The sequence below is a fragment of the Hemiscyllium ocellatum genome, chromosome 20, assembly GCF_020745735.1.
Source record: "Hemiscyllium ocellatum isolate sHemOce1 chromosome 20, sHemOce1.pat.X.cur, whole genome shotgun sequence".
Classification (NCBI taxonomy): domain Eukaryota; kingdom Metazoa; phylum Chordata; class Chondrichthyes; order Orectolobiformes; family Hemiscylliidae; genus Hemiscyllium; species Hemiscyllium ocellatum.
The window spans coordinates 46,113,497-46,139,252 of record NC_083420.1 but is presented as its reverse complement, the minus strand read 5'-3'; the positions used below and the strand labels follow the sequence as shown (position 1 = coordinate 46,139,252).

General features: G+C 40.1%; 2 protein-coding genes across 4 annotated transcripts in view; one reads left to right on the top strand and one right to left on the bottom strand.

The window, feature by feature from the left end:
- LOC132825488 (uncharacterized protein C7orf50 homolog) overlaps positions 1 to 25,756 on the top strand; it is a 408,037-nt gene that overhangs the window by 250,216 nt on the left and 132,065 nt on the right. The gene's annotated exons all lie outside the window — the stretch shown is intronic.
- gpr146 (G protein-coupled receptor 146) overlaps positions 10,323 to 25,756 on the bottom strand; it is a 110,476-nt gene continuing 95,042 nt past the window's right edge. For 2 of the 3 annotated variants that reach the window (XM_060840811.1, XM_060840810.1), the window contains exon 4: positions 10,323 to 12,357. In XM_060840811.1, the coding sequence (XP_060696794.1) occupies positions 11,309 to 12,316 (1,008 nt within the window). In that variant the 5' untranslated portion in view covers positions 12,317 to 12,357 and the 3' untranslated portion in view covers positions 10,323 to 11,308. Of the gene's footprint in view, positions 12,358 to 21,972; positions 22,138 to 25,756 lie in introns of those variants that run through there. The other variant, XM_060840812.1, reaches the window with a different exon arrangement.

Here is a 25,756-nt window from a genome sequence, read left to right as displayed (position 1 = left end):
AATTATTTATTAAGTTCTTCAGCTACTTCCTTATCTCCCATCATGAACCTTCCTGCATCAATTTGGAGCGACCCAATTTCTACTTTTGCCTCTCGTTTGTTTCTTATGTACTGAAAGAAACTTTTCTGATAATTTCTAATATTACTGGCTAGCTTACGTTCATATTTGATCCTCTCTTTCCTTATTTCTCTCTTTGTTATCCTCTGTTTGTTTTTGTAGTCTTCCCAATCTTCTGATTTCCCAGTGCTCTTAGCCACTTTATAGGCGCTCTCTTTTTCTGTGACACATTTCCTGACTTCCCTTGTCAGCCATGGCTGTCTAATTCCCCCCCCAGATAATCTTTCTTTTCTTTGGGATGAACCTCTGTACTGTGTCCTCAATTACACCCAGAAACTCCTGCCATTGTTGCTCTACTTCTTCCCCACTACGATCTGCTTTCAGTCGACTTTCGTCAGTTCTTCTCTCATGCCCCTGTAATTACCTTTATTTAACTGTAACACCAGTACATCGGATTTTGCCTTCTCTTTTTCAAACTGCAGACTGAACTCTACCATATTATGATCACTCCGAAGTGTTCCCTTACTTTAAGATCTTTTATCAAGTCTGGCACTAAGTCAAGAATAGCTTGCTCCCTTGTGGGCTCCATCACAAGCTGTTCCAAAAAGCCACCCTGTAAGCATTCCATGAATTCCCTTTCTTTGGATCCACGGCAACATTATTCACCCAGTCTATTTGCATATCGAAGTCCCCCATGATCACCGTGACCTTGCCTTTCTGACATGCCCTATCTATTTTTTGCTACATCTTGCGCCCGTGGTCCTGACCACTGCTGCGAGGTCTGTGGTTTTTTTTGCCTTTGTGGTTCCTCTACTCCACCCACACAGACTCCACATCATCTGACCCTATGTCATTCAGTGCCATAGATTTAATTCCATTCTTAACTAATAAGACAACCATGCCCCCTCTGCCCACCTCCCTATCTTTTCGATAAGTTGTAAATCCTTGAATGTTTAACTGCCAGTTCTGAACCCTCTGCAACCACGTCTCCGTGATGCCTTTTTCAAAAATTCATGATTATTTGTGCTGTTAATTCATCTACTTTGTTACAAATACTACAAGCATTCAGGTAAAGCACCTTAATGCTAATTTTCTTATCCTCATGGTTTCCATCATCTCCAGTAATATGTCCTAAGTTATCCTTCCTTTTCACTTCATTCCTAGTCTGCCTCGAACTTAAACCCTACACACATGCTAACCTGCTGCTTATCCTTCTACTTGACTCCATACTTCCTGTCGCTTTCCCACCTCACCCCCGCCGACTCGCAAGTTTAAAGTCCTAGTGACCACCCTATTTATCCTTTTCGCCAGAACACTGGTTCCAGGTGGAGACTATTCCATCAGTACATACTGCCCCAGTTTCAAAACTGATGCCACTGTCCCATGAAATGGAACCCCTCTTTCCCACACCAATCTCTTAGCCCTGTGTTGACTTCCCTAGTTTTCTTATCCCTATGCCGATTAGCACGTGGCTCGGGCAGTAATCCAGAGATTATGACCCTCGAGGACCTGTCTTTCAATTTCCTTCCTAGTGCTTGCGACTCCCCAAACAGGTCCTCCTTCCTAGCCTTGCCTATGTTGTTTGTGCCAACGTGGACCACAACAGCTACATCTTCTCCATCCCGCTCCAATATCCTTTCAAGCCAGTACCAGGCAGGCAACACACCATACAGGACTCCTGATCCAGCTCACATAGGATACTATCTGTCCCCCTAATTATGGAATCCCCGATAACAACTACTTGTCTTTTTGCTCCCCCCTCTTGAGTGGCCTTCTGCACCATGGTGCTGTGGTCAGCTGGCTCATCCTCCCCACAGCCCTTTCCCTCATCCATACAGGGAGCAAAAATCTCATACCTGTTGGACAAGGGCAAGGGCAAGGGCAAGGGCTGATGCTCCTCCACTCCTGAACTCAGAATTCCCCTACCTGCCTCACTTACAGTCACACCCTGTTGTTCCTGATCACTAACTGAATTTGAATTACTTAATCTATCGAGTGTGACTGCCTCCTGAAACAAAGTATCCAGGTAACTTTCCCCCTCCTGGATGTGCCGCAGTGTTTGATGCTCAGATTCCAGATCATCAATTTTGATCCAGAGTTCTTCCAGCAACCAACACTTGCTGCAGATGTGGTCACTGCCAATGGGATCAGCCAGCTCCCACATCATACAGTTACACCATATCACCTGTCCATTTATCTCTACTTATTTAATTAATTTATACAAATTTATGTATTAAATAATTTCTAGTACTTCTCTGTGCCTTATTCAATTAACCAACTAATCGTAAACTTTTAATCAACCACAAGATACGCAAGAAATATCAATTGAAACCGCTTACCTTAGCAGCAACACGAGCGTCCTTTTTTTTGGTTAGAGGAGGGTGGGTGGGAGACATTACATGTGTAGTGTCTCAGGATTCAACTACTGCCAAAATATTTACCTGAAACTCCCAAGGTAAGTTTTTATATTTTAAAATTACCTTCCCGTCGGGCCACTGGTCCTCGCTGTTAATCCTCCCACTCCAACTGCCACCAAAAAAATGCAGAACACTGAACTCCTGAAGTAAGTTTTTATGTTTTAAAATGTTGCTCCTCCCACTCCAACTGTCGCTAAAAAAATGAAGCAATCCTGCTGTAAGACCCCTTTAATTCCTCTTGTATCCCAAGCAACCATTAATCTGGAATGAAAGATTTAAAAGCTACCTAAGGGCAACTTCTTTATGTAAAGGGTGGTGTGTTAATGGAATGAGCTGCCAGAGGAAATGGTATAGGCTGGTATAATTACAATATTTGAAAGGCATTTGGATGGGAACATGAATAGGAAGGGTTTAGAGTGCTGGCAAATGGGACTAGATTAATTTAGGATGGTTGGCATGGATGGGTTGGACTGAATGGCTTGTTTCCGTGCTGTACAACTGTAACTCTGTTACAAGATTGCCTTTGAAATCTCTGATGTCTTCAAGTCTGCTCATGAGGCTCAGATATTTGGCATCCATTGACTCGTACATATTGCATGACACTTGATTTTTGAAAAAAGTATCATAATTTCCAAAGTCCTTGAATACTAGGCTTTGAGAATGCAATATATTCTTCCTTCTTCTGTTTTCAATCTCTTCATGGAATGAGGAATAAAACTTTCCTTTGATACTTTTACCAATTTAGCAGGCTATCAAAACAAAATGTCTTCTTCAGAAAAGGATAACAGGGCCATCCAATTTTTATTGCATGCAATATACAGGACAGCAACAGGTCACTCAGCCCAATGGTATATGCTTGTGTTTGATCTCCACATGGCATCTACTAAATTGCCCATCAGCATATTCTTTTTGTAATGGTTTCAGGTTCTTGTTATCATTTTTAATAGTTGTTTTGTTTTCCCTTGAGAAACAGGAGACTATGAACTGCTAAATAAATCCAAATCACAGTAAAAGAACCATGTCTACTTAAAAGAGTGTGCTGGCCTGTACCAGTTTTGTTACCAACAGGAAGATTATGATGTCAATTTCTATACAAAACACTATGATGACAATGATGGCAATGGTTATTAATCCAGACATTTTACAGCTTGCTAAGTATAGGTCTGTCATTTTTTCGGTGGACAAATTGTCCTTTATATGTGAGCCTGGTGAACAGACTGCAATGTAATTGTTTCCCATGGCAACTGCTGTGAGGGCTCAGTATTGCGTCAGTCAGACAATTGAGGCCATGGATAGGGAGACAGAACTAGCTGAATTAAGGGATCGACTCCTTAATTTATTCGAATAACAGATTTTAAAAGAAATTCTGGACTAATTGCAGAGAGGCCAACTTGCTGCATTCAGCTCAGGGACAAACCACTTTTGTTTGGTTTAACTTGGACTTGAAGATTCCTGATTTTGAATGTCATGATGTTTGCAAATTGCAACTTACAATGTCACCTCCACAGCCCAACATCCCTCAGAGATCTCAATGCTCCCCCAGTTCTGGACCCAAATAAATGCTGAATTCCTTTGCTCCACCATTGTTAGTCATGACTTCAGCAGCTAAGGCTTCAAAGCTTAGGTTCCCTTCTAAACTTCCTTCTCCTGTTTAGACTCAACTTATAACCTGCCTCTTCGGAATGAGGTCAGCCAGGTAGATCTCATAAAATAAGAGTTTCCTGATTGGAGTTGTTAACGTGGTCCAGTCAAAAAGCCCTGGAGTGTCAGGGGTTCTGCACACTCTCAGAGCTGACTGTGATCGAGCTGGACATGTACTACGCATACGTAAATAAAGGATGGCTTGGTGATGGGATACTGGCCCACAAGAAGCTATTTCAGCTCCAGTTCTGGTTATCTCTTGCAGGGCCTAATTGTTTCTTCCCTGGAGGATTTGGGGGAGAGAGAGAGAGAGACAGAGAGAGAGACCGGGACTGTTTCTGGCTTCAAAATGTGCCCACTAAGGAGAGGAAGGCATGTGAAGAAATAATCAATTGTGATTTTTATAGTGGTGCCCTTTAATTAACTTGGAGATAGAGTGGACTGTCAGACCCGAAGGGCCAATTAGAAGCCTTAAACCCAAAATAACAGTAGATTGCAATGGAACCTAAAGAAGTCAAACAATGCTTCAGAATGGAGGCCACCTTTCCTCCAACTTTTTGAAGTATGAGTTTTGCAGCCAAGCCACTCCTGCAGTAGTTTGGGGGACTATGGGAAAGATAGAGAGATCCCTTTTACAGGGTGGCCCTGTGGTTACTCCTGCACCTGGGCAGGCGGTGTGGGCCTTTACATTTACGTGTAGGGGAGGTGTACTGCTGGCATACTGCTAGGAGGCCATCTAAACGGATCCCTAAAACATGTGGGAACATGGATGCTTCCTGGAAAATTGACTTAAATTGGCCTTTAGTGTGCCTGATTTGTTGCAGGCAGTGCACAGATAGCCCAGAACCTCCAACCACGACTTACTCTGAAGGCAAATGAAGTTTGGGAAATTAGCATGCCAGTCAATGTGATTTGTTTTTACATCACAATTGCCTTCCATCTTGATTGCTAGGATCTAGGAGCACAAGATCTAGCACTTAATCTCTCCTCCTTTGTTTCAGTGTCAGTTGTTATCCCTGAAATGTCTTGTTACATTCTTGAATGTTGTAGGTGCTGTAAAAATATACTTTGTTGTTATGACGCAGTCTTGAATTCCGAACCAGTTTTCCCCTGGCCCATTGTCAGGAAAATAACAGTCAATTTATGCCCTCTTCCCCATGTTGTCATTTTATATATATGCCTACTGGTGAACTGATGCAATAACATTTTAAGCCAAATTTTTCTGGAGTAAAACTCAGAATGCAATTGTAGCCAGTTCTGAAGAAAGTCATACTTGACTCAAAACATTAATTCTGTTTCTCTTTCCATAGATGCGGCCAGACCTGCTGTGTTTCTCCAGCATCCTCTGTGTTTGTTTGTGATTTTCAGAATTTGCAGCATTTTTCTTTTATTCCAACATATTATGATGTTGGGAATGGCATTCCACTATTATCATGTTATTGAAAGAATGACTTTCTGTGAGACTTTACTAATAAGTTGCTCTGGTCAGCAGGGCAGGTCCAGAACATATAGCTTTAGCAATTATAACGAAGAAAATAATACTTGCATTTATATGGCACCTTTCAAAATACAGTATAGAAACTCTTGTCTGTATGATAATTGTTGTTGTGAAGTGTTGAATAATTTGCAAATGTTTATGAATAGCTGACAAATATATTGAAGGAAACTGGAGACAAAGCCTCTTAACTCATGCTGATGTAAAGCACTGGTGATGCTGCTGACAGGAGTCGTGACCTTAGGCATTGAAATTTCTATGTCCTTTTCCTTAAATTTCATATTATTACTGGCAAAATACTCTGACAAAGCTATCTGAAAGGGTCCCTTAAGCCTTTATGCAAGGCATGAATATGGAGCAAAGCCGTTGTGATCTTCATCTTGATTAGAGATCCTAGTATTTGAATCTTTCATAGGAGTTATTAAAAGGATGTCATTAAGCTTGGACCTCTAATTTCAATTACCTCTGAACTTTTAGAAAAAAATAGCATATTGGTAATTTACTCTTCCTCAGTATCTTGGCGATTGTTTGTAGATGACGTGTTTGCAATCTTTGAATCTGCCATATGGAAGAATTTCCTTACCCATCTCTGTATGCTCCATTTTGCTCTACCATTCATTTTTGAGATGGAAATGAAAATGCTCCCTTTCCTCAACATGATAGTTGAGAAATCTACTAATAGATACAAGCCCCTCACCTTCACTATTTAATATTCATGCTTTTAGCTAGACAATTTTAAGTGACTGGTCTTATCTGCAATCCTGGGAATAAAGTGTGAGTCATTTGCTCACTTTGCAGTTTTCAGCTGTATGCAGAAACAGAACACATCAAAATTATTCTGTGGGATAATGGCTGCAAACCTATGAATGGACATTTTCAGGCTAGAAAATTATTGCCAAGATTTCAACTGGGCTAAGTATTGCCTTAGTGCACTATCATGCTTGGTTACACTAGGGTTATTTTCCAACAAAAAGATTGCTATCTTGGAAAAACTTCCTGCCTACCAGTTTATGAATTACAGTGCCAATGCAATGCTAGGTAGGTAGGCTGTATGTCCTAATAGTTAACTGATCGAATCAAACAACAGCACATTTGTTTTGTTGTTCACAATAGGTAATTGCACATACTGAACCAGCTCATGCTTTAAAACCCAAAACAAAATACCTCGTGGTGTGATTCGGTTTTTGAGGACCACTTAGAGTCATATAGTCATATAGATGTACAGCACAGAAACAGACCCTTCGGTCCAATTTGTCCATGCCAACCAGATATCCCAACCCAATCTAGTCCCACCTGCCAGCACCCGGCCCATATCCCTCCAAACCCTTCCCATTCACATACCCATCCAAATGCCTTTTAAATATTGCAATTGTACTAGTCTCCACCACTTCCTCTGGCAGCTCATTCCATATACATACTATCCTCTGCATGAAAAAGTTGCTCCTTAGGTATTTTTTATATCTTTCCCCCCTCACCCTAAACCTATGTCCTTTAGTTCTGGACTCCCCCATCCAGGGAAAAGACTTTGTCTATTTATCCTAACCATGCCCCTCATAGTTTTGTAAATCTCTATAAGGTAACTTCTCAGGCTCCGACGCTCCAGGGAAAACAGCCCTAGCTTGTTCAGCCTCTCCGTATAGCTCAAATCCTCCAAACCTGGCAACATCCTTGTAAGTCTTTTCTGAACCCTTTCAAGTTTCGCAACATCTTTCCAATATGAGGGAGACCAAAATAGCTTGCAATATTCCCACAGTGGTCTAACCAATGTTCTGTACAGCCGCAACATGACCTCCCAACTGCTGTACTCAATACTCTGACCAGTAAAGGAAAACAGATCAAACACCTTCTTCATTATCCTATCTACCTGCAACTCCACTTTCAAGGAGCTATGAACCTGCATTCCAATATCTTTTTGTTCAGCAACACTGCCTAGGACCTTACCACTAAGTGTATAAGTCCTGCTAAAATTTGCTTTCCCAAAATGCAGCACCTCGCATTTATCTAAATTAAACTCCATCTGCCACTTCTCAGCCCATTGACCCATCTGATCAAGATTCTGTTGTAATCTGAGGGTAATCTTCTTTGTGGCCAGAAGTGGCAGATGGAGTTTAATTTATATAAATGTGAGGTGCTGCATTTTGGGAAAGCAAATCTTAGCCGGACTTATAAACTTAATGGTAAGGTCCTAGGGAGTATTGCTGAGCAAAGTCACCTTGGAGTGCAGGTTCATAGCTCCTTGAAAGTGGAGTCACAGATAGTGAAGAAGGCGTTTGGTATGCTTTCCTTATTGGTCGGAGTATTGAGCACAGGAGTTGGGAGGTCATGTTGCGGCTGTACGGGACATTGGTTAGGCCACTTTTGGAATATTGCGTGCAATTCTGGTCTCCTTCCTATCAGAAAGATTGAAACTTGAACTGGTTCAGAAAAGATTTACAAGGATGTTGCCAGGGTTGGAGGATTTGAGCTATGGGGAGAGGTTGAATAGGCTAGGGCTTTTTTCCCTGTAGCATCAGAGGGGTGACCTTATACAGGTTTACAAAATCCTGAGGGGTATGGCTAGGATAAATAGTCAAAGTCTTTTCCCTGGGGTGTAGAGTCCAGAACTAGAGGGCATAAATTTAGGGTGAGAGGGGAAAGATATAAAAGAATCCTAAGGGGCAACTTTTTCATGCAGAGCATGGTATGTGTATAGAATGAGCTGCCAGAGGAAATGGTGGAAGCTGGTACAATTGCAACATTTAAAAGACATTTGGATGGGTATGTGAATAGGAAGGGTTTAGGAGGGCAATGGGCTGGGTGCTGGCAGGTGGGACTAGATTGGGTTGGTATATCTGATTGGCATGGACAAGTTGGACCGAAGGTCTGTCTCTATGCTATACGTCTCTATGACTCTTTTCAGCAATTTTAGATTTCTTTCAGATGACCGAAGATCATACACGTGCTGACTGCAAAATCCCCATTCTTATAGTGGCTATTTGAAATCTAATCCACAGTGTGAGAATGGCATTTATCCCAAATATTGTAGGCCTAAATTATAGGGGTGTACAAATGCAAGTAGTGCTTCATCTTAGACTTTTCTGAATTTGAGTAATTTAGGTCCTGCCAAGAGTAATGATTTTGTAACTATGGTTATGCAGTCACTGGAATTTCATTGAAGTGTAAAGGTACATATGAAATGTTTATCTGTGCTCTGAAGGAAGCTAGCCCCAGTCTATAGATTGTTCAGAGAGCAGGGGAGTGATGTTCTCACTTTGGTAGTCTGCAGGATTTGAAACTGCATTTTACAGGTGGCATCCAGTTAATTGTTTGCAGTCATAGCTGACTGCTGTAAGAGCTGCTAGCCAGCTGAAGGACTGGCAATACATCAGTACCACCTGAAGTGATAGCCATCTTTGAAACTACACTGAAAAATGTTGGCAGCATGGAAGGCTGCTGGCTTACCAACCAGGGAGATGGGTCTTCGGTGCAGGTCTGTCTGACAGTTGTGGGTTATGAGGCAAGGTGCCTTTTGGTGAGTGAAGATGTTGATACTGCCATGGAGGTGGCCATTGCCATTGGTGGGGGAGGAGTCTCTGGTGCACCAAGCGATACCTGAATAGGAGGACATTTGGGGAGGCAATGACCCACTGGTATTATTGCTGGGTTTTAAATCTAGAGACCCAGGTAGTGTTCTGGGAACCCAGGTTCAAATCTCACCGTGGCAGATGGAGGAATTTAAATTAATTAAGAATTTGGAATTAAGAGCCTAATGATGACTGTGCATCCATTGTCAATTGTCAACAAAGCCATCTGGTTTACTAATGTCCTTCAGGGAAGGAAATTGCCATCTTTACATGTGTCCCCAGACCAACAGCAATGTGGTTGACTCTAAACTGTCCTCTGGGTAATTAGAGATGGGTAATAAATGCTGGCCTATCCAGCGACACCCTCATCCTGTGAATGAATAAAATAAATCATCTTGAGCCTGCTGGTCATCTGCCATGATTTATCTCATGATGTCCTCACATGACATAGGATTCCCACTAGCACCAGCAGACAGAGGGCTTACTTGGACACGCTAAAGTAACAAAATCTGTCTTTGCTGGTGATGCAGAAATGGGATGCTCACATCCAATGAAAGAATTTATAAAAACTGTCCTCAGGCAATAAAGCTGTTTGCCACTTTTTCACTGCTAGTAAGATCTGTGCCAGAAGATATTGATGACTGGCATGCTAGCCCTTGACTTCCCATACCATTTTATGCCGTCCCCCAGTAGGGCTGGTAAAATCGATCCCATGGATCTGTTACTAATGCTGATATTTTGGATAATTTTGTGTTGGTGTGTACGATAGAATGACACACTTCTCATCCCCAACATCAAAGGGCAGTCCACTGTCTAGGCAAGTGCAGCATTGTCACTCATTCATTTGGGCTGGTGTGAAATTTCTAAGCCCTCTACCAGCCATCATTGTGAGGAAGACCTGAGTGAGTTACATATCAATTGAGAAATAGATTAAGATGCTACGCTTTCCATCACCACTTGTTGGTATTAATCCCAACCCTTAAAAGAAGGATATAAAGCTATACCTCCCTGCATTACTCAGTTACCTGCATTTCCACTGAAAACTCTAATTGCACACTGCCTTTTTTTTGGGTGGTGTGGCTGTATCATTGCAGATTATAATGTAAAGTTTATAGCTGAAGCAAATTCAAACTTGAATATATCTCTCTTTATTTAAAATGCAATGATAATAAATAGCATTAGACTATTTTGTACCTTCGTGCTTTGTCTATGAACTGTGGTCAATAGTTATGTATCTACAAATGCAAAGTTATCATTCACAATTTAGTTAACATTCATATGTTTAACAAATGGAATAGTAGCAATGAGAAATTATGCCTTTTTCTGTTTGTGAAGCTGACCACAGCCCATTGGGTCATTGACAGTTTTGAGGTGTCTGAATAGGCTCAGTTGTGGAGACCTTCATTGAAACTGGCTGTCAAAAATGAATTATGCTTATATTACAATGGTTGACGATGTCCCATCATTTACTGAGACTGATCCACAGATCTTTGAACACAGCCTATAACTTTTTCATTTTGATAAGACTTTCAGCAAGACAGCCTTCAAACTCAAAAATAAATCATTCAGTTGGTCGACTTTAATTGAGTATATTCAGAACGGTGGACAGAGTTCACTGGTCACCCTGTCTGAGTAGCTTATCACAACTGGAAACATTCTTTGCCCCTCTGGATTCTCATCAGCTCTTCTTGTTGCTTCGGGACATACAGACAGTGGACCCCAATTCAAGGCCTGATTGACAGGTTTTTATTTGCTTGTTACTCAGCCAAACAAAACACTTTCATTGAGCCTGATGCAGACAAGCCTTTTGATAGTTCGGTTTCACCATTTTTGCTAGCTTGCACATTCCACTAACTGTTGACACAGCTTCAGATGCAAAGAATCATTATAAAAACCGAAAAATATATTCCATTGCTGGACTGAGTATTGAGCTTTGGTTAATACAGGCCAGAGTAATGTTGCATGATGAAATAGTATTGGATCTCTTTAATCTAAAGAACTCCCACTACGATGGAATTGTCCAGCTTATGCTGTAGTTAATATCAGGTGCTGCAGGGTTATTGCCCTTAGGACCAGTACTGCAATAGTTTTTGTTCCGCCTTGATTTGTGAAGATGCATACCTTTTGAAGGAACCTTAGCTCTCGCTCAGAAAAACTTGTTGCTGCACTTCTGAGTGTTGGTGAGAGCATCCTTCAGTCCAACAGTCCAGTTTTCTGACTAGCTGCCTCAGTTTGTTGGTGAAGTTTTTGTGCATGTAAGTATAGAGTAGTGGTATAACAAAGCTGCATGAATAAGCCAGCAGCTTAGATAAGCCCTTAACAAAATAGTAAACATGATACTGTGTTATCAAGTCTGATCCTTTAGAGTTTAACGTAATGTGAACCAACAGTGTCATGTAATAAGGGGTCCACAGTATAAACTGAGTGCAGACTGTGGCCACCAGCAATTTGTGTGTAGAAGGATCCAGTCTTGCAGAATCTTGATCAAGAGGAGTGGACTGGTTCCGTATTCGGAGAATTAGTATCAAGGCATACAGCACTGCTATGGCAGGCACAAAGAAACCGATAAACACCATGATGGTATCTGCCACTTCTTTATTCTGTATTTTCGAACACTCAATTATCTTCGGAACATGGCTGCACACGTACAGCAGAAGAGATGAAAAGCTGGTGAGGACAGCCCCTCCCCAGATAAACCCACAGACGTGCTTGGTATTGTAGACACTGGACATGTAAGTTCTTGGCAAAGCTTGCTCAATGTAGTAGTCCAAGCTGAGCAAAGTGGTAGAGTACATGGTCACCAAAGCTGAGATGTTAAACAATATTAGCAAGGTGATGTAGACCTCCCTATTGAATGTCCATACAGCCCACTGTGGATTGTCTGGGCCCAGCAGCTGTGTCAAAGCCACAAGGCTGAGGATGAGGCCTGCGATTGCTATGTTGACAAAGTAAACATCAGGCATAGTCATTGATGGCTTGTTGTAGAGGTTAACAAGGACCAGCAAGGAATTGTAGCAAATGCTGAAAGGGAAGCAGATGATGAGGTAAATGATGGAGAGGATGGAAAAGACCAATTCAAGGTCGTAGCAGAACTGCTGATCCACGCTGTTTACTGTTCCATTAGAACCTACACAACTCCACATAGTGACGTCACTTGGCCTCTTTCAGCAAATTGCTAGCTTGGCTGTGGAGACAAAAATAAATTGCAGTTAGAAATGAAACCTATCTTTTGGGCTGAGGGGCTGTTTTGTAAAATAATAATACTCCTAAAAATTAACTAGGTGCATCAATTCAGAAGTGGGTACAAGCATGGTAATAGAATGACAATATTTCTCATTTGCTTCACAATGAGTTTCTGATTTTGCCTAGGTCTCTGTGAAAGTGAACTGATGGTAAAAACTCAGTGAATCACTAAAGATTGCCTGAGGGTGGCATTCTGTATCATGTGGACTGTGAGAGGAAACCGGAGCACCTGGAGGAAACCCACGCAGACATAGGGAGAATGTGCAAACTCCACACAGACAATCACCCGGGGCTGGAATTGAACCTGGGACCCTGGTGCTGTGAGGCATCAGTGCTAACCACTGAGCCACCGTGCCGCCCTAATCATCAAATACATTGCAAATATGGCCAAGAATCATTATTTTTTTTGTACAAATGCTCAGCAATATACAGTTCACATTTTGCAACCATTAATTGACGGTGAACAGAAAGGGGAAATGAGTCACCTATTTGCAGCATATTTCAGACTGGATTTATTCTGATCCTTTGTTGATTATGTACATCATCATTCAAATTTCCACTTATGCTCCAACTCTTTCTGGAAACAGTTGATTTTGGGTCTGTGGTTCCCTAAACACTTCAACACCAGACTTTTCCTCATGTTTTATCTGGATCTGTTGCTGATTTATTGATAGAGAGACCCATTGCTACGTCTAATAAACAGATCCATTATTGGTATATCAGTCATCGACAAAGATAAGGGGTGGTGAGCTACATGATCCGTGGTCTCTTCTTGTCTGCAATTCCCATCCAATTAATTTACATTCTAATCATTTTATTGATTTTGTTCACTAATTTATCTCCTCATCTAACAATTCTTTTAATAATGTACTCAAAAATGGGCTACAATATCCTCCTCTTTTGCTTGTTTTCAATTTTTGTCTTTTTTTTCTGTCTCATTATTCTCATCGTTGTTTCTAATTTGACTCATCATATTTTCTACTCTGTCATTCAGTCCGTTTTTTCCATTATTTCTTCTTGTCATTGTTCAAGAAGTTGAGCCATTGGGAATGATGACCCCAGATGTTACATTGACATTTCTGTTCTTTTACTAAATTAATATTTCAGCAGTTTGCAGCAGAAATGTAGGTAAGAGGAACAATGCATGGAGATATTCCATGATAGCTATTCGCCATCAAAGCTACCATACTCCGATTTTTAGTCTATTATGTTTTTATTTTATTGTGTTAAAAATAGTGAGGATAATACAAGGCAAACAATTCAGAAGAAGAATTATGTTGGACTTGAAATGTTAAATTTGTTTCTCTCTCTCAGATTCTGCCAGACCAACTGAGATTGTCTGGCACTTTCTGTTTCTAAAACATGTTATGTACAGCATCCGGCTAACCCTTATAAAGCAACACATTATAAGGTGTTTCTGTCAATAGTAAGATGATGCAAAGATGGACTGGCTGATGTAGTAGCATTAAATTGCCATTAGTTTAACAGTAGAACCCATATATGAGAAAGGAGCATTGCCTCTTCATCTGTTTTATGCATTTTATTAATTTGCTAATTCTGGGTCCTCTGCATTATTAGACTAATATATTAGTGTTTGTAATATTATTACATTACAAAGCTTTCCTCCTTTTCTCCAGTGGTCTCATCAGTATGCCCCAGTTAAGGTTGGATTCCCTACATACAGTAGTATGGAAACAGGACCTCATCAGGTCCACACTGACCCTCTGAAAAGTAACCCAACCAGACCCATTCCCCTAACACTATGAGCAATTTATCATGGCCAATTCACCTGACCTGCACATCTTTGGATTGAGGGAGGACATGGGGAGAATATGCAAACTCCACACAGAGTCACCCGAGGCAGGAATTGAACCCAGGCCCCTAATGCTGTGAGGCAACAGTGCTAACCACTGAGCCACCGTGCCGCCCTCGCAGCTCATAGATTTCTGGATCTGTGATGGCATCCCTGCATCTGAGTAGACTGTCAGAAGACCAAATCTATATTAACATTCCATTGAAAGTGTCTTTCAGATGAAACTTTAAACTGAGGCCCTGTCTACCCTGTATGGTTGATGAGTAATAAGATCCCACATCATTTTCTCATTCTCTCTCTCTCTCTTCTCCCTGACCCTCACCTCCATCCCAACACAATAAAATGGCATTGTGGTGAAAATACTTTTTTTTTGTTGGAGGAGGTGGGTCAGACAGGAATAAAAATTAGATAACTTGAATTTATAGATTAATTGAAGTGATATAGTCCATAAGGAAGTTAAGGGTTTGTCTCAGTCCAATCTCATTGTAGCATTCATTGCTACACTCACTGACTCTTATCCTACCCTGAGCAGATGATACATCCACCATCTTAAACAAAAAAATGACTTTAGAGTAACAGACTGACTGGACATGTAGAAATGGGTTGCTTGAAAGAAGACCAAGTGACTTTTAATTTAGATGAAATCTTTTGCTTCAAATAATTTTCAGCCAGTCATGTAAGCATATTTCACTATCTACTCTATTGCAATGGAGTCTGTAGTGAAATCTGCTTACACGAGTTTAAGAGCTGAGAGGTTATGCTGCAGCTCTATAAAGCCCTGGTTAGACCTCACTTGGATTATTGTGTTCAGTTCAGGTCGCCTCATTGCAGGAAGGGTGTGGAAGCTTTAGACAGGTTGCACAGGAGATTTACTGGGATGCTGCCTGGACTGCAGGGCATGTCTTATGAAGAAAGGTTGAGGAACCTAAGGCTTTTCTCATTGAAGCAAAGAAGGATGAGAGGTGACTTGATAGAGGTGTACAAGATGATGAAAGGCATAAATAGAGTGGATAGCCAGACATTTTTTCCCAGGGCGGAAATAGCTGTCATGAGGAGGCATAATTTTAAGCTAATTGGTGGAAGGTTTAGGGGAGATGTCAGAGGTAGGTTCTTTACACAGAGTATGGTGGGTGCGTGGAATGGACTGCCAGCATTGGTAGTAGAGTCAGATACATTAGGGACATTTAAGCGAGTCTTGGATAGGCACATGGAAGGTAGTACAATGAAGGGTATGTATTTTTTTTTAGATTACTTAGATTAGATTACTTACAGTGTGGAAACAGGCCCTTCGGCCCAACAAGTCCACACCGACCCACCGAAGCGCAACCCACCCATACCCCTACATATACCCCTTACCTAACACTACGGGCAATTTAGCATGGCCAATTCACCTGACCCGCACATCTTTGGATTGTGGGAGGAAACCGGAGCACCCGGAGGAAACCCACGCAAACACGGGGAGAACGTGCAAACTCCACACAGTCAGTCGCCTGAGGCGGGAATTGAACCCAGGTCCCTGGTGCTGTGAGGCAGCAGTGCTAACCACTGTGCCACCGTGCCGCCCAAAATGCAAGAATGTAGGTTAGTCTGATCTCAGAGTAGGATAAAAGGTCGGCCCAATATCGAAGGGCTTGTAATGTGCTGTACTGTTCTATGTTCAAATAGCCCTATATAAAATTAAATTAGAATTTGGGAGTGTTTTAGTTGAGCCATGGAAACTTAAATTTAGGTATGGATTAGGAGCAGGAATAGGCCTCTCAGCCCCTTAGCCTGCTTCCACCTCTTGATAGGATTCTAGCACTTTCCTGTCTACTCCCAAAACTCTTAGATTCTTGGGTAGCAGGTACTTAATCTCGATCTGCCTTAAAAAATATTAAATGATGCTGCCTCAATGCTCGCTAGGGAAGAAAATTCCACCAAGTCACAACCTTCTGTGAAAATAAATTCTCCTTATCTTATTTTTAAATGATTTCCTCTGGTTTTAGTCTCTTCCAAGGGGTGAAGAATACTTTCAGGATGCACAATGCCAACTCCTCTGAGGAACTGTGTGATTCAGTAAGATCATTGCTCATTCTTCTAAATTCCAATGAATACAGGTACTAAGAGCAAAGAACAAAGAAAATTTACAGCCCGGGGACAGGCCCTTTGGCCCTCCAAGCCTGAGCCGATCCAAATGTACTGTCTAAACTGTCGGTCAATTCCTAAGCATTTGTATCGCTCTGCTCCCCACCTACTCCTGCATCTGTGCAGACGCATCTTAAATTAATCTACCGTACCTGCCTCTACCACCTCTGCTGGCAACGTGTTCCAAACCCTCTTTGTGAAGTACTTGCCGCGTGTATCCCCCTTAAACTTTCCACCGATCACCTTGAAAGCATGACCTCTCGTTATTGAATCCTTCACCATGGGAAAAAGCTTGTCTCTATCCACCCTTTCTATATCCTTCATGATTTTGTAAACCTCAATCAGGTCCCCCCTCAATCTTTTTTCTAGTGAAAATAAACCTAACCTACTCAACCTCTCTTCATAGCTAGCATCTTCCATACCAGGCAACATCCTCGTAAACCTTCTCTGCACCCTCTCCAAAGCATCCACATCCTTTTGGTAATGTGGCGACCAGAACTGTACACGTTATTCTAAACGCAGCCGAACCAATGTCTTGTACAATTTTAACATGACTTGCCAGCTCTTCTACTCAATACCTCATCCAATGAAGGCAAGCATACTATATCCCTTCTTGACCACTCTATCCACCTGTGCAGCAACCTTCAGGGTACAGTGGACCTCCACTCCCAGATCTCTGTGTCCATGAACTTTTCCCAAGGTTCTTCCATTCATTGTATAAATCGCTTTAGAATTAGACTTGCCTAAATGCATCACCTCACATTTGTCTGGATTGAAAGCCATCTACGACTTTTCCGCCCAACTCTCCAGTCTACCTATATCCTCCTGTATTCTCGGACAGTCCCTTATGCTTTCTGCTACTCCACCAATCTTCGTCTCATCTGCAAACTTGCTGATCATACCAACAGTGCCCTATTCTCGATCATTTATGTGTATTACAAACAACAGTGGCCCCAATACTGACCCCTGTGGGTCTATTTTGAGAAACTCCCTTCAACTACTACACTGTCTCCTGTTGCTCAACCAGGTACAGCCCCAGCCTTCCCCACCTTTCCTCAAAAGGAAAGCTCTACTCATTCCAACAATCAAGTCAAGTGAATCTTTTCTGCACAGCTTCTAATGCAATTTTATTTGTTCTTAACTAGGGTGACTAAAACTGTATGCAAGACCCCAGATGTATTCTCACTAATGCTCTGTGTAGCTATTACTAAACACCCATATTTTGATATTGATCTTTCTAATTGTACGTGCATAATAACTTTAAATCATGTGTAAGGACATCCAGAACCCTCCCTACCTAAGAGTTTTGTGGTCTCTTCATTTAAATAAAAACTGAAAGAACTGTGGATGCTGTAAATCAGAAACAAAAACAGAAGTTGCTGGAAAAGGCCAGCAGGTCTGGCAGAATCTGTGAAGAAGAATCAAAGTTAATGTTTGGGTCTGGTGACCTTCCTCAGAACTGATGGCATATAGGAAAATGTCGGTTCATATTGCAGAAGATAGGCTGGGGAAGGGAGTAAGGAGTAAATATTAGATAGGGATAGAGCCCAAAGAGAGAGAGAGTATCTATAGCACTTGTATCATTGCAAAAGGTCCCATGGGGTTGCAAAGAAATTTCAGCCACTGATTTAAGTGGATTTTACTATTAAGTGTATGGAGCAAACCAATCCAAATAGATCCATATAAACATACCAGAACTAAATTAGGAATTAGAAATGTTTCAGTTGGGTCATCAGAAGCTAAACAGGCACAGGGTAGCGGAGTCCAAAGGTGAGAGGGGAAAGGTTTAAAAGGGACCTAAGGGGCAACTTTTTCAAACAGGGTTGTGCATGTATGGAATAGCTGCCAGAGGAAGTGGCGGAGGCTGGTACAATTACAACATTTAAAAGGCATCTGAGGGAGTGTATGAATAGGAAGGGTGTAGAGGGAAATGGGCTGAGCGTTGGCAAAAAGGACCAGATTAATTTAGGATATCTGGTTGGTGCATATGGCTTGAACCTAAGGGTCTGTTTCCATGGTGTACAGTTCTATGACTCAATGACGTATCTTATCAGAAAACAAATTGACACCAATTTATACAGGACATAATAGGTCAGATATTCAGACAGACGTTAGGAGAAAAAAATTGCAAGTTTACTGGCTAATTTTAGATCACTATAAATGCTTAAGATCAGAATTGCCTACACTAGTATTTACTGAAGTGTGGAGGGCATGCTGCATTTGTGAAAGTAGTATTATTTGGTTTAGACCATTGCTTCATAATATCTAGATTCAATGTTTTATGAAATGTTTAGCAATGTTAAAAAAAAAACTGGGGTGAATGTCTGCTAGGGAGGGTGTTTCTTGGATCAGTCCTTGAAAGAGAATTAATTTATCCCAACTGATAACTTTTAGGCTTGCAAAATCACTTTAACAGATGTGCATGTTGTTTAAGAGAGAACTGATCATCTTATCCAAGTGTGGTTAACAGATATCAACTCTTACCAGATTGAAATAATTAATATGTCACTTGTGTTTATAATCTATGGCCTTTTCAATTGTCCGGTCAAACCACTGGCAGTTGTGCTTTATCTTAAAGGAGAATGAATTTCTTGGCCAAGTTTTTTTAATCATTAAGATACATTGTATCTTTCTGTATCATTTTGGTACTTAAACAGGAAGAAAGAATAAGGTGATAAACTTGCTGCCTAACTAATGTTCTTTAATTGTACCATTTCCTGGATTGGAAGCTGGAATGACTTTTTTGTGTTTATCAGCAACATAAAGCTTTTCAAAATGAATGAAACGTCCAGAGTTGATCATTCTACATCTCAGTAAAAATCAAATGAGTACTTTTCAACTTGACTTGTGCTGTTTATCACTATATTAATTTTGGAGATCCTGGGTGTAGCATATGGCATTTCAAACAGTGTGTGTGTAAACAATGAAAGGATTTGTTGTTGACCCTGAGCATACTACCCAAATATAGCATTTGCATAAGGTCGCATTTCAGTTCATTGAATGTGAGGACTTTACTGTGCAAACAAGCTTTTGTGGTGGACACAAATTTAAAAGAAAATAATTGGGAAAAGGTTCAAATCATTTGAACATATTCTTAGATACTATCAGTTTGTTTCAGTAGTCTGTTGGATATTAAACATCCCATGGGACACTGTTGTTCTCCTAGTCACAACCTCCAGAAGCAGTTACCTTGTTATGTTGGAGAACAGCAATGTCCATTTACAGTTTAAAAGAAATTCATTGTGTGAAATACTTCCAGATGGTTTGTTGTGATGAAATATATAAATGCACATTGCTTAGACTGCTGCCTGGTGAACATTCCATTCCATTCTATTCATTCGTCTCAGTGACCACACTGTTGTAGTGATTACAGGACTGGATTAGAAAACAGGAGGAACCCAGTGTCTTAATAGTAATGAGAATGTCAGAGAGAACTTAAAATTTTACATAATGGCACAAGGTAGTTGTCCGTTGTCAATATTGTGAGGTGTCCGGCTGCAATGAAGAGCTATGTAAAAGCTGTTTGGGAAGAGAGTAGTTTGTCCCTCTGATTTTGGACAGGCACTTCAGGAGTTGAAGATAAGGCTTTCTCTCTATTGTAGGAATATTGGAAAACAGATGGAGAAAAGGAAGCAGGCAAAATGTAATGTTCTAACAAACAAAAGAAATGTAAGTTAACTGTGGATACAAAATTGACTCAACAAGACTTTTGTACAATGGGTTTGGGTATTTGTGATGATTAAAATGGAGGCATCTGGTATGGGGGCACTTCTTCCTTGTACTTGCCTTTGAGATCATAAAGCAATGTAATGCAACTTCTAAAAGTGCTCAGATCGAATGAAAGACTGAACTGAGAGCTTTTATTTGCACTGCTGGTGCTCGAAATCAAATAAAGTACATTCAGTGTATCAGAATTGTCAATTCTGCTTTCATAATTTCTTGTGAAATTCTTAAAGTAGTAATTGCTTTGCCATTATGAAAACACTCACTTCAATTATATAGGCATCAGACCACATATACACCCCTGTATCTGAAATGCTAAGTAAAATAACAGTTGTTTCCCACAAGATATTGATGCACTTTCAATAAACCTTTGATGCTCCCACTAGACAGGCAAATATAAATGAGTCTATCTATGAGTTGTAAACATCTGCAAACCAACTTCCCAGCTTAACTAACATACCCACAACAACTGTAACCTATGCCCGAGCTACAAATCTTTACATAAGTCTATCTATGATTCTAAGACAGATTGTTGCTGGAGTATTTAAAAGAAGACAACTTTGTTTACTCAACCAAACTTTCATTTATAACGCACATTTTTAAAGTATTTAATCATCCCAAAGCAATCCATGAGTGCTGACAGACAACATTTGACACTGAGCTTATAAAGCGATGTTAAGACAGGTTCTTGTTAAAGAGGTAATTTTAAAGTAAAACAAAAAAACGTGCATGCTGGAAATCTGAAAAAAAAACAAAACACTAGAAAGACTTAGCAGATCTGGCAGCATGTGTGGAGCCTGAAATGTTAACTCTGCTTTCTCTCCACAGAGTTAGTTCTAAGGAGTGTCTTGTAGGAACGAGATGTAAAGGGGTAAATGCAGATATTCTAACTTTAAGTCTCACTCTCTCTTCTTGACTTGTAAAAGTGATGACCTGCTGAAGTGCTGGACCAAGCAGTCTTTCAATCCTTCACCCAAGTGAGTGCAACCCTGGTGGGAACTTTGAATGTGTTTGCTGATGGGCTATTCCAACTACCTTTATCCCAAAGGTTCCAGTGCACTGACTCTTTTTTTAGCAATGGAGCCTTTAATCAGTCTGTAAATTTGGTAATATCTCTGTATGATAGTCATACCAAATCTGATGACTTTTGTTCTTTTGGTGTCATTTCTTAAAATTCAATTCCTGAACAATTGTTTTCTCCTCAGGATTGCCGTTTATCACTTGGTGCAGGAAAGTATTTGAGCAGGTTTTTTTTGTGACTTATACCAAAACTGTGGTAGATGCTATATTTAAAATAGCACAAATGATGAATCCAACTGCCAAGTGAGAAATGTTAGGCTGAGATGGAGAGACGGTGTGTAAGGATCACCACATAATATCATAGTGGCAAACGTAAGGTGTCATTTTTTCCATTCAAACATTCCAAACTGTAGAACACCGTTTAATCACTAGAGGAGGCTTATATTTTTAGATAAGTTGAAAACACGTTACACAAAGCTAAGGTAGTTCTCTTTCTGATAGCAAATAATACATGGAATGTGCATAATTGTTCAGTGCTGATCTGGTGCCACATACAATAAAGACTTCATTTCAGTTCCCTGTCTGCTGTCACTCTGGTTTTATTTCCAGGCCCATGCTTGTTGGAATATCAGTATATTACAACAGTTTAGACAGTTAGTTTGTTCACTAATTGTAAATAACTTGTTTAACTTGTTTCAGTGGTTACTGGTCACCAGCAACTGTTAGAATTTATAAATCGAACTACTTTAATATAGGATTGCAGAAGCTTACATGGAAAATATTAACCTCTCGATCCTTGTATTGTGCTTCTAACAAAATTTGCTGCTCCAAATATATACTCGAAGCAAATGTAATAGGGTGGCAAATGTTTAGTACCTGTCCATGAGGTGTGTCCAGTTTGATTACTTTAACCCCATGAGAAATTCCAACACCTTCTCCTCTTTGTGTGCTATCGTTGCTGAGCCTTAAAAACATGTCATCAGTCTTTGCTTCTCAACCGTTAACATAGACAACAGTAAACCTAATGCTGATCGGAAATGAGTTGCACTGAAGGCGTTTTCCTGTCAGTGCTGGTTTTCTCCACTCTTCAGTTTTGCTATTAGTTAGCACAATGTGGTGTGATGCACTTGGAACTGTATTTGTGTGTGTGTGTGTGTGTTTTTTGTGGGTTTTTTTCCTCTGTTAATGAGTCATAAATGTTTTAAGGTTGGCTTGGCAAATTACTAACAAACCCTTCCCATTTTGTGTCAGATGAACACAAAAATGCAGCTGAAGGAAATGATTATGGAATTGAAATGTACTTTGACTCCATTGGTTCAAAACAAACTTTTTTTTAAACACAGCTGACGTTTCAACAGGAGAGGTTAACTCTTTTGGTGCTGAAGGAATCTTTAAATTTAGCCTGATATTCAGAAAAGTGTGCTTGCATAAATGCTAGTGTAAGTTTTTACTGCTCAGAAGTTGGAATACATTCGTTTTCCGAGACTCCTGACTGGATACCTGCAGCATCATTAAGTCCACCTGTTTCCATTTCTATAAGATTACCTGCCTTCACCCTTACCTCATTCATGTACTAGTTACCTGTTAATTTGACACTTACAATGCAGTTTTGAAGGGCACTTGTATTTGACTCAACTTAAATTTGAGCGTCACTCAAACTCTGTTGCTTGAGTCCTTACTCACATCAAGTCCTGTTTAACTACTATCCCTTGCTTGCTGATCTAAATTATTTCCCAGTTAGGGAATAACTCAATTTCAAAACTTTTATCCTTATTTTCAAACTGCTTCATGACCTTGTCCCTAACCTATCTCTAACCTCCTCCAGACCTTCAACCCTTTGGAATACTTGCATTCCTCAAATTAGGGTTTCTTAAGAATTTCCAATTTTAGTCACTGTCATTGGGAGCCACACTTTCAGATATCCAGGCCCTAATCTCTGGAAATCCCATCCTAACTCTCTTTGCTTTTGTCCCCTCTGTCAAGATAGTGCTTAAACTCTAACTTTTTGATGCAGCCTTATGCCTGTTTATACGATGTGGTGTCAGATTATGCTCCTATAAAACTCCTTATCATGCATTATTAAATTAAAGATGCTTTATAAACGTAAGGTATTTTCTATTTTACTGCCTTAACTAAATTAGTGGAACAAATCAAGAATGTATGTGTAAGGCTCAATGATGGATAGCATGACTCACTGAACCCATAGAGCCAATTTGAAGGCACAGAGTTCTTTCATGTTAATGTGCCAACTTTATTAAAATGCAAAGTACAAACTACAGTACAAGTGCAAATATATTGTGAAGTTTTGTTCTAACACTCTGAGCCTTCACTGCCCAGTGCTGTTAGTGTGGTTGATGACTTCCTTCTTTTGTATCTCTTTTCACCTCGAGGTTTTTGCTTCCTGATTTTGATTGTCCACTCATCACAGTTGTGTCTTTGGTTGCTGCGATCCCAAACTCTGAAATTCCCACTCTCTATATCTCTCTCCTTCTTTAAGAGTTTTTTTTTTGCAAGTTACCTCTTTGACCAAGCTTTTAATCATCTGCTGTAATGTCTCTTAGAATGGATTTTGTCATCGAAGGATACCATTCAACATATGTAGTGCTGGTTCCCTGAAGGAACAATTCAGTTAGACCCATTCTCCTGCACCAATGTTTCATGGATTGTCAAAGATATTGTCGTGTTAGCCTTGTCATACCAATTGAAGTTTTAATTGTAATTTCTTTCTCCTTCCTGTTTTGTTGTGCCGTATTCTGTTGGGGCAGATGGCTTAATGCAAAGCTTATGACAACTATATTCCAACCAACTAATTGCAAGGAAGGTCTAAGGTTACTTACAGTGTGTTCAATATTATGATCCTGTATTTAATCATTTGATGCGTGTCATCAAATCAGCAAGAGTATTCATACAAATAATGCTTATGCCTTTAACACATTACTTTTTGAATATGAAACCACTTCACAACAGCTGAATTGCACTTCTCTAATGTCCTTTCACCGATTTTGACTTTGCCTCGATCAGACTCAATAGATGAGAGAGAAGATGTAGTCCATGAATATTTGTTTCACCTGTTATATTTCAATCACATCAATAGTGCAAACAATCATTTAACCAGTTTTGAAATATAATCTCATTAACACACTCCACAGGTTGGCTAGCCAAAGAAGAAATTATCAGTACAGTGGGTAAGTAGGAATTAGTCACACCAATCAGATTTTGTTCTGTTTATGGTTGATTGTTCAGTTTTTTTGCAGTGATAAGTTGGGTGGTAGTGGCTGGTGATTACTGTGCCTAAGGGAAATTATACCTGCCTTCAGCTTAAAAACTATTAATCCCAGTTACAGAATATTCCAGGTTTAAGTCCCAAGCTCTGCTATTTCACATAAGTTATTAAGAGTTTCATGAGTATAATTCATATTCTGATCTTGTTTATCTGGCATGGAATTTTTTTCTGGTTGATGCCTACTTGAGAATAATATCTAGCTTAGAAGGAAAAAAAATATAGACGTGCTATTCTCATGCAGTTTTGTGACTTAAGGACATAGAGTCATACAATTAATTAAATATTTTTAACGTGTAGTCATTGTAATATGAGAAGTTTCTGCAATATGTGCACAGCATGATCCCACAAATAACAATGATCTAGTAAGTTGTTTTACTAATATAGGTTGAGGGATAAGTATTGGTCAAGGCACCAGACCAAACTCCTAGTTTTCTTTGAATAGAGCAGTGTGATAATTTACATAGACCTGAGAGCACAGACAGGGCTTTGGTTCAGTGCCTCATCTGAAAGCTGATATCTCTGACAGTAAACATTCCCCCACTGCACTGGACTGCCCATGTGCAAGTGTCTGGTTCCTAATTCCCTGTTCCAGATGTGGCAGTGCTAATGCTGTGCCACCTGTGTGGAAAATGGAAAGGAAAGTAGATTAATTGCTGGAGGTGTTGAGAAATAAAAATCTTTGATGTGAGGCAGTAGCTTCACAGTTAAAACTCATTCTTTGCACCTTGTAATGTGAACCACAGTTTAATTTGGAGAGTTCCTGAAAAGAATCCTAGCATTCTGCTTTTGTAACTCAAATCGCAGAAAAAAAATGCTTGTCCTTGCTTTGTACTTTGTCAGTGTCCCAAGTTGTTTCTAGTTCTTCTCGAGTCCTGCATAAATATTGATATGATTTTACATTGTTTTAATCAGCATTTGTCTCATCAGAAGCTTCGGGACCATAGATCATCTATTGCCATTACAACCTTTATTCCCAGGCCTCTTTCAACTATGAATAGTTCCAAGAATACCCTTGTATTGATTCTAATTAGCAGTGACTAGGATCCGGTCACTATATGGCACCATGACTTGGCACTTGCTATCAAATTCTGTGTGAATCAATTTGTAACAGAGTCTGTAATTTTTCATACTGTATTATACTAGATTAATTATTCCAGTGAACTGACAATCTATCTTGTTCTAACAAATTGCCTTTGTTTGCTGCAATGGAGTTGCAGTCAGTCTTTGCCAGAAAAAAACTTTGTCTAATTCAATGTTATGGGTTACAAATTCTACCACGAAACATGTCTCTGCATTTAAGTCAGTTTGCAATTTGCCTTGATTTTTCTCTCCTTCCCCATGATAACACATTGTTTCCACTGTTATGAATTAGAGTGG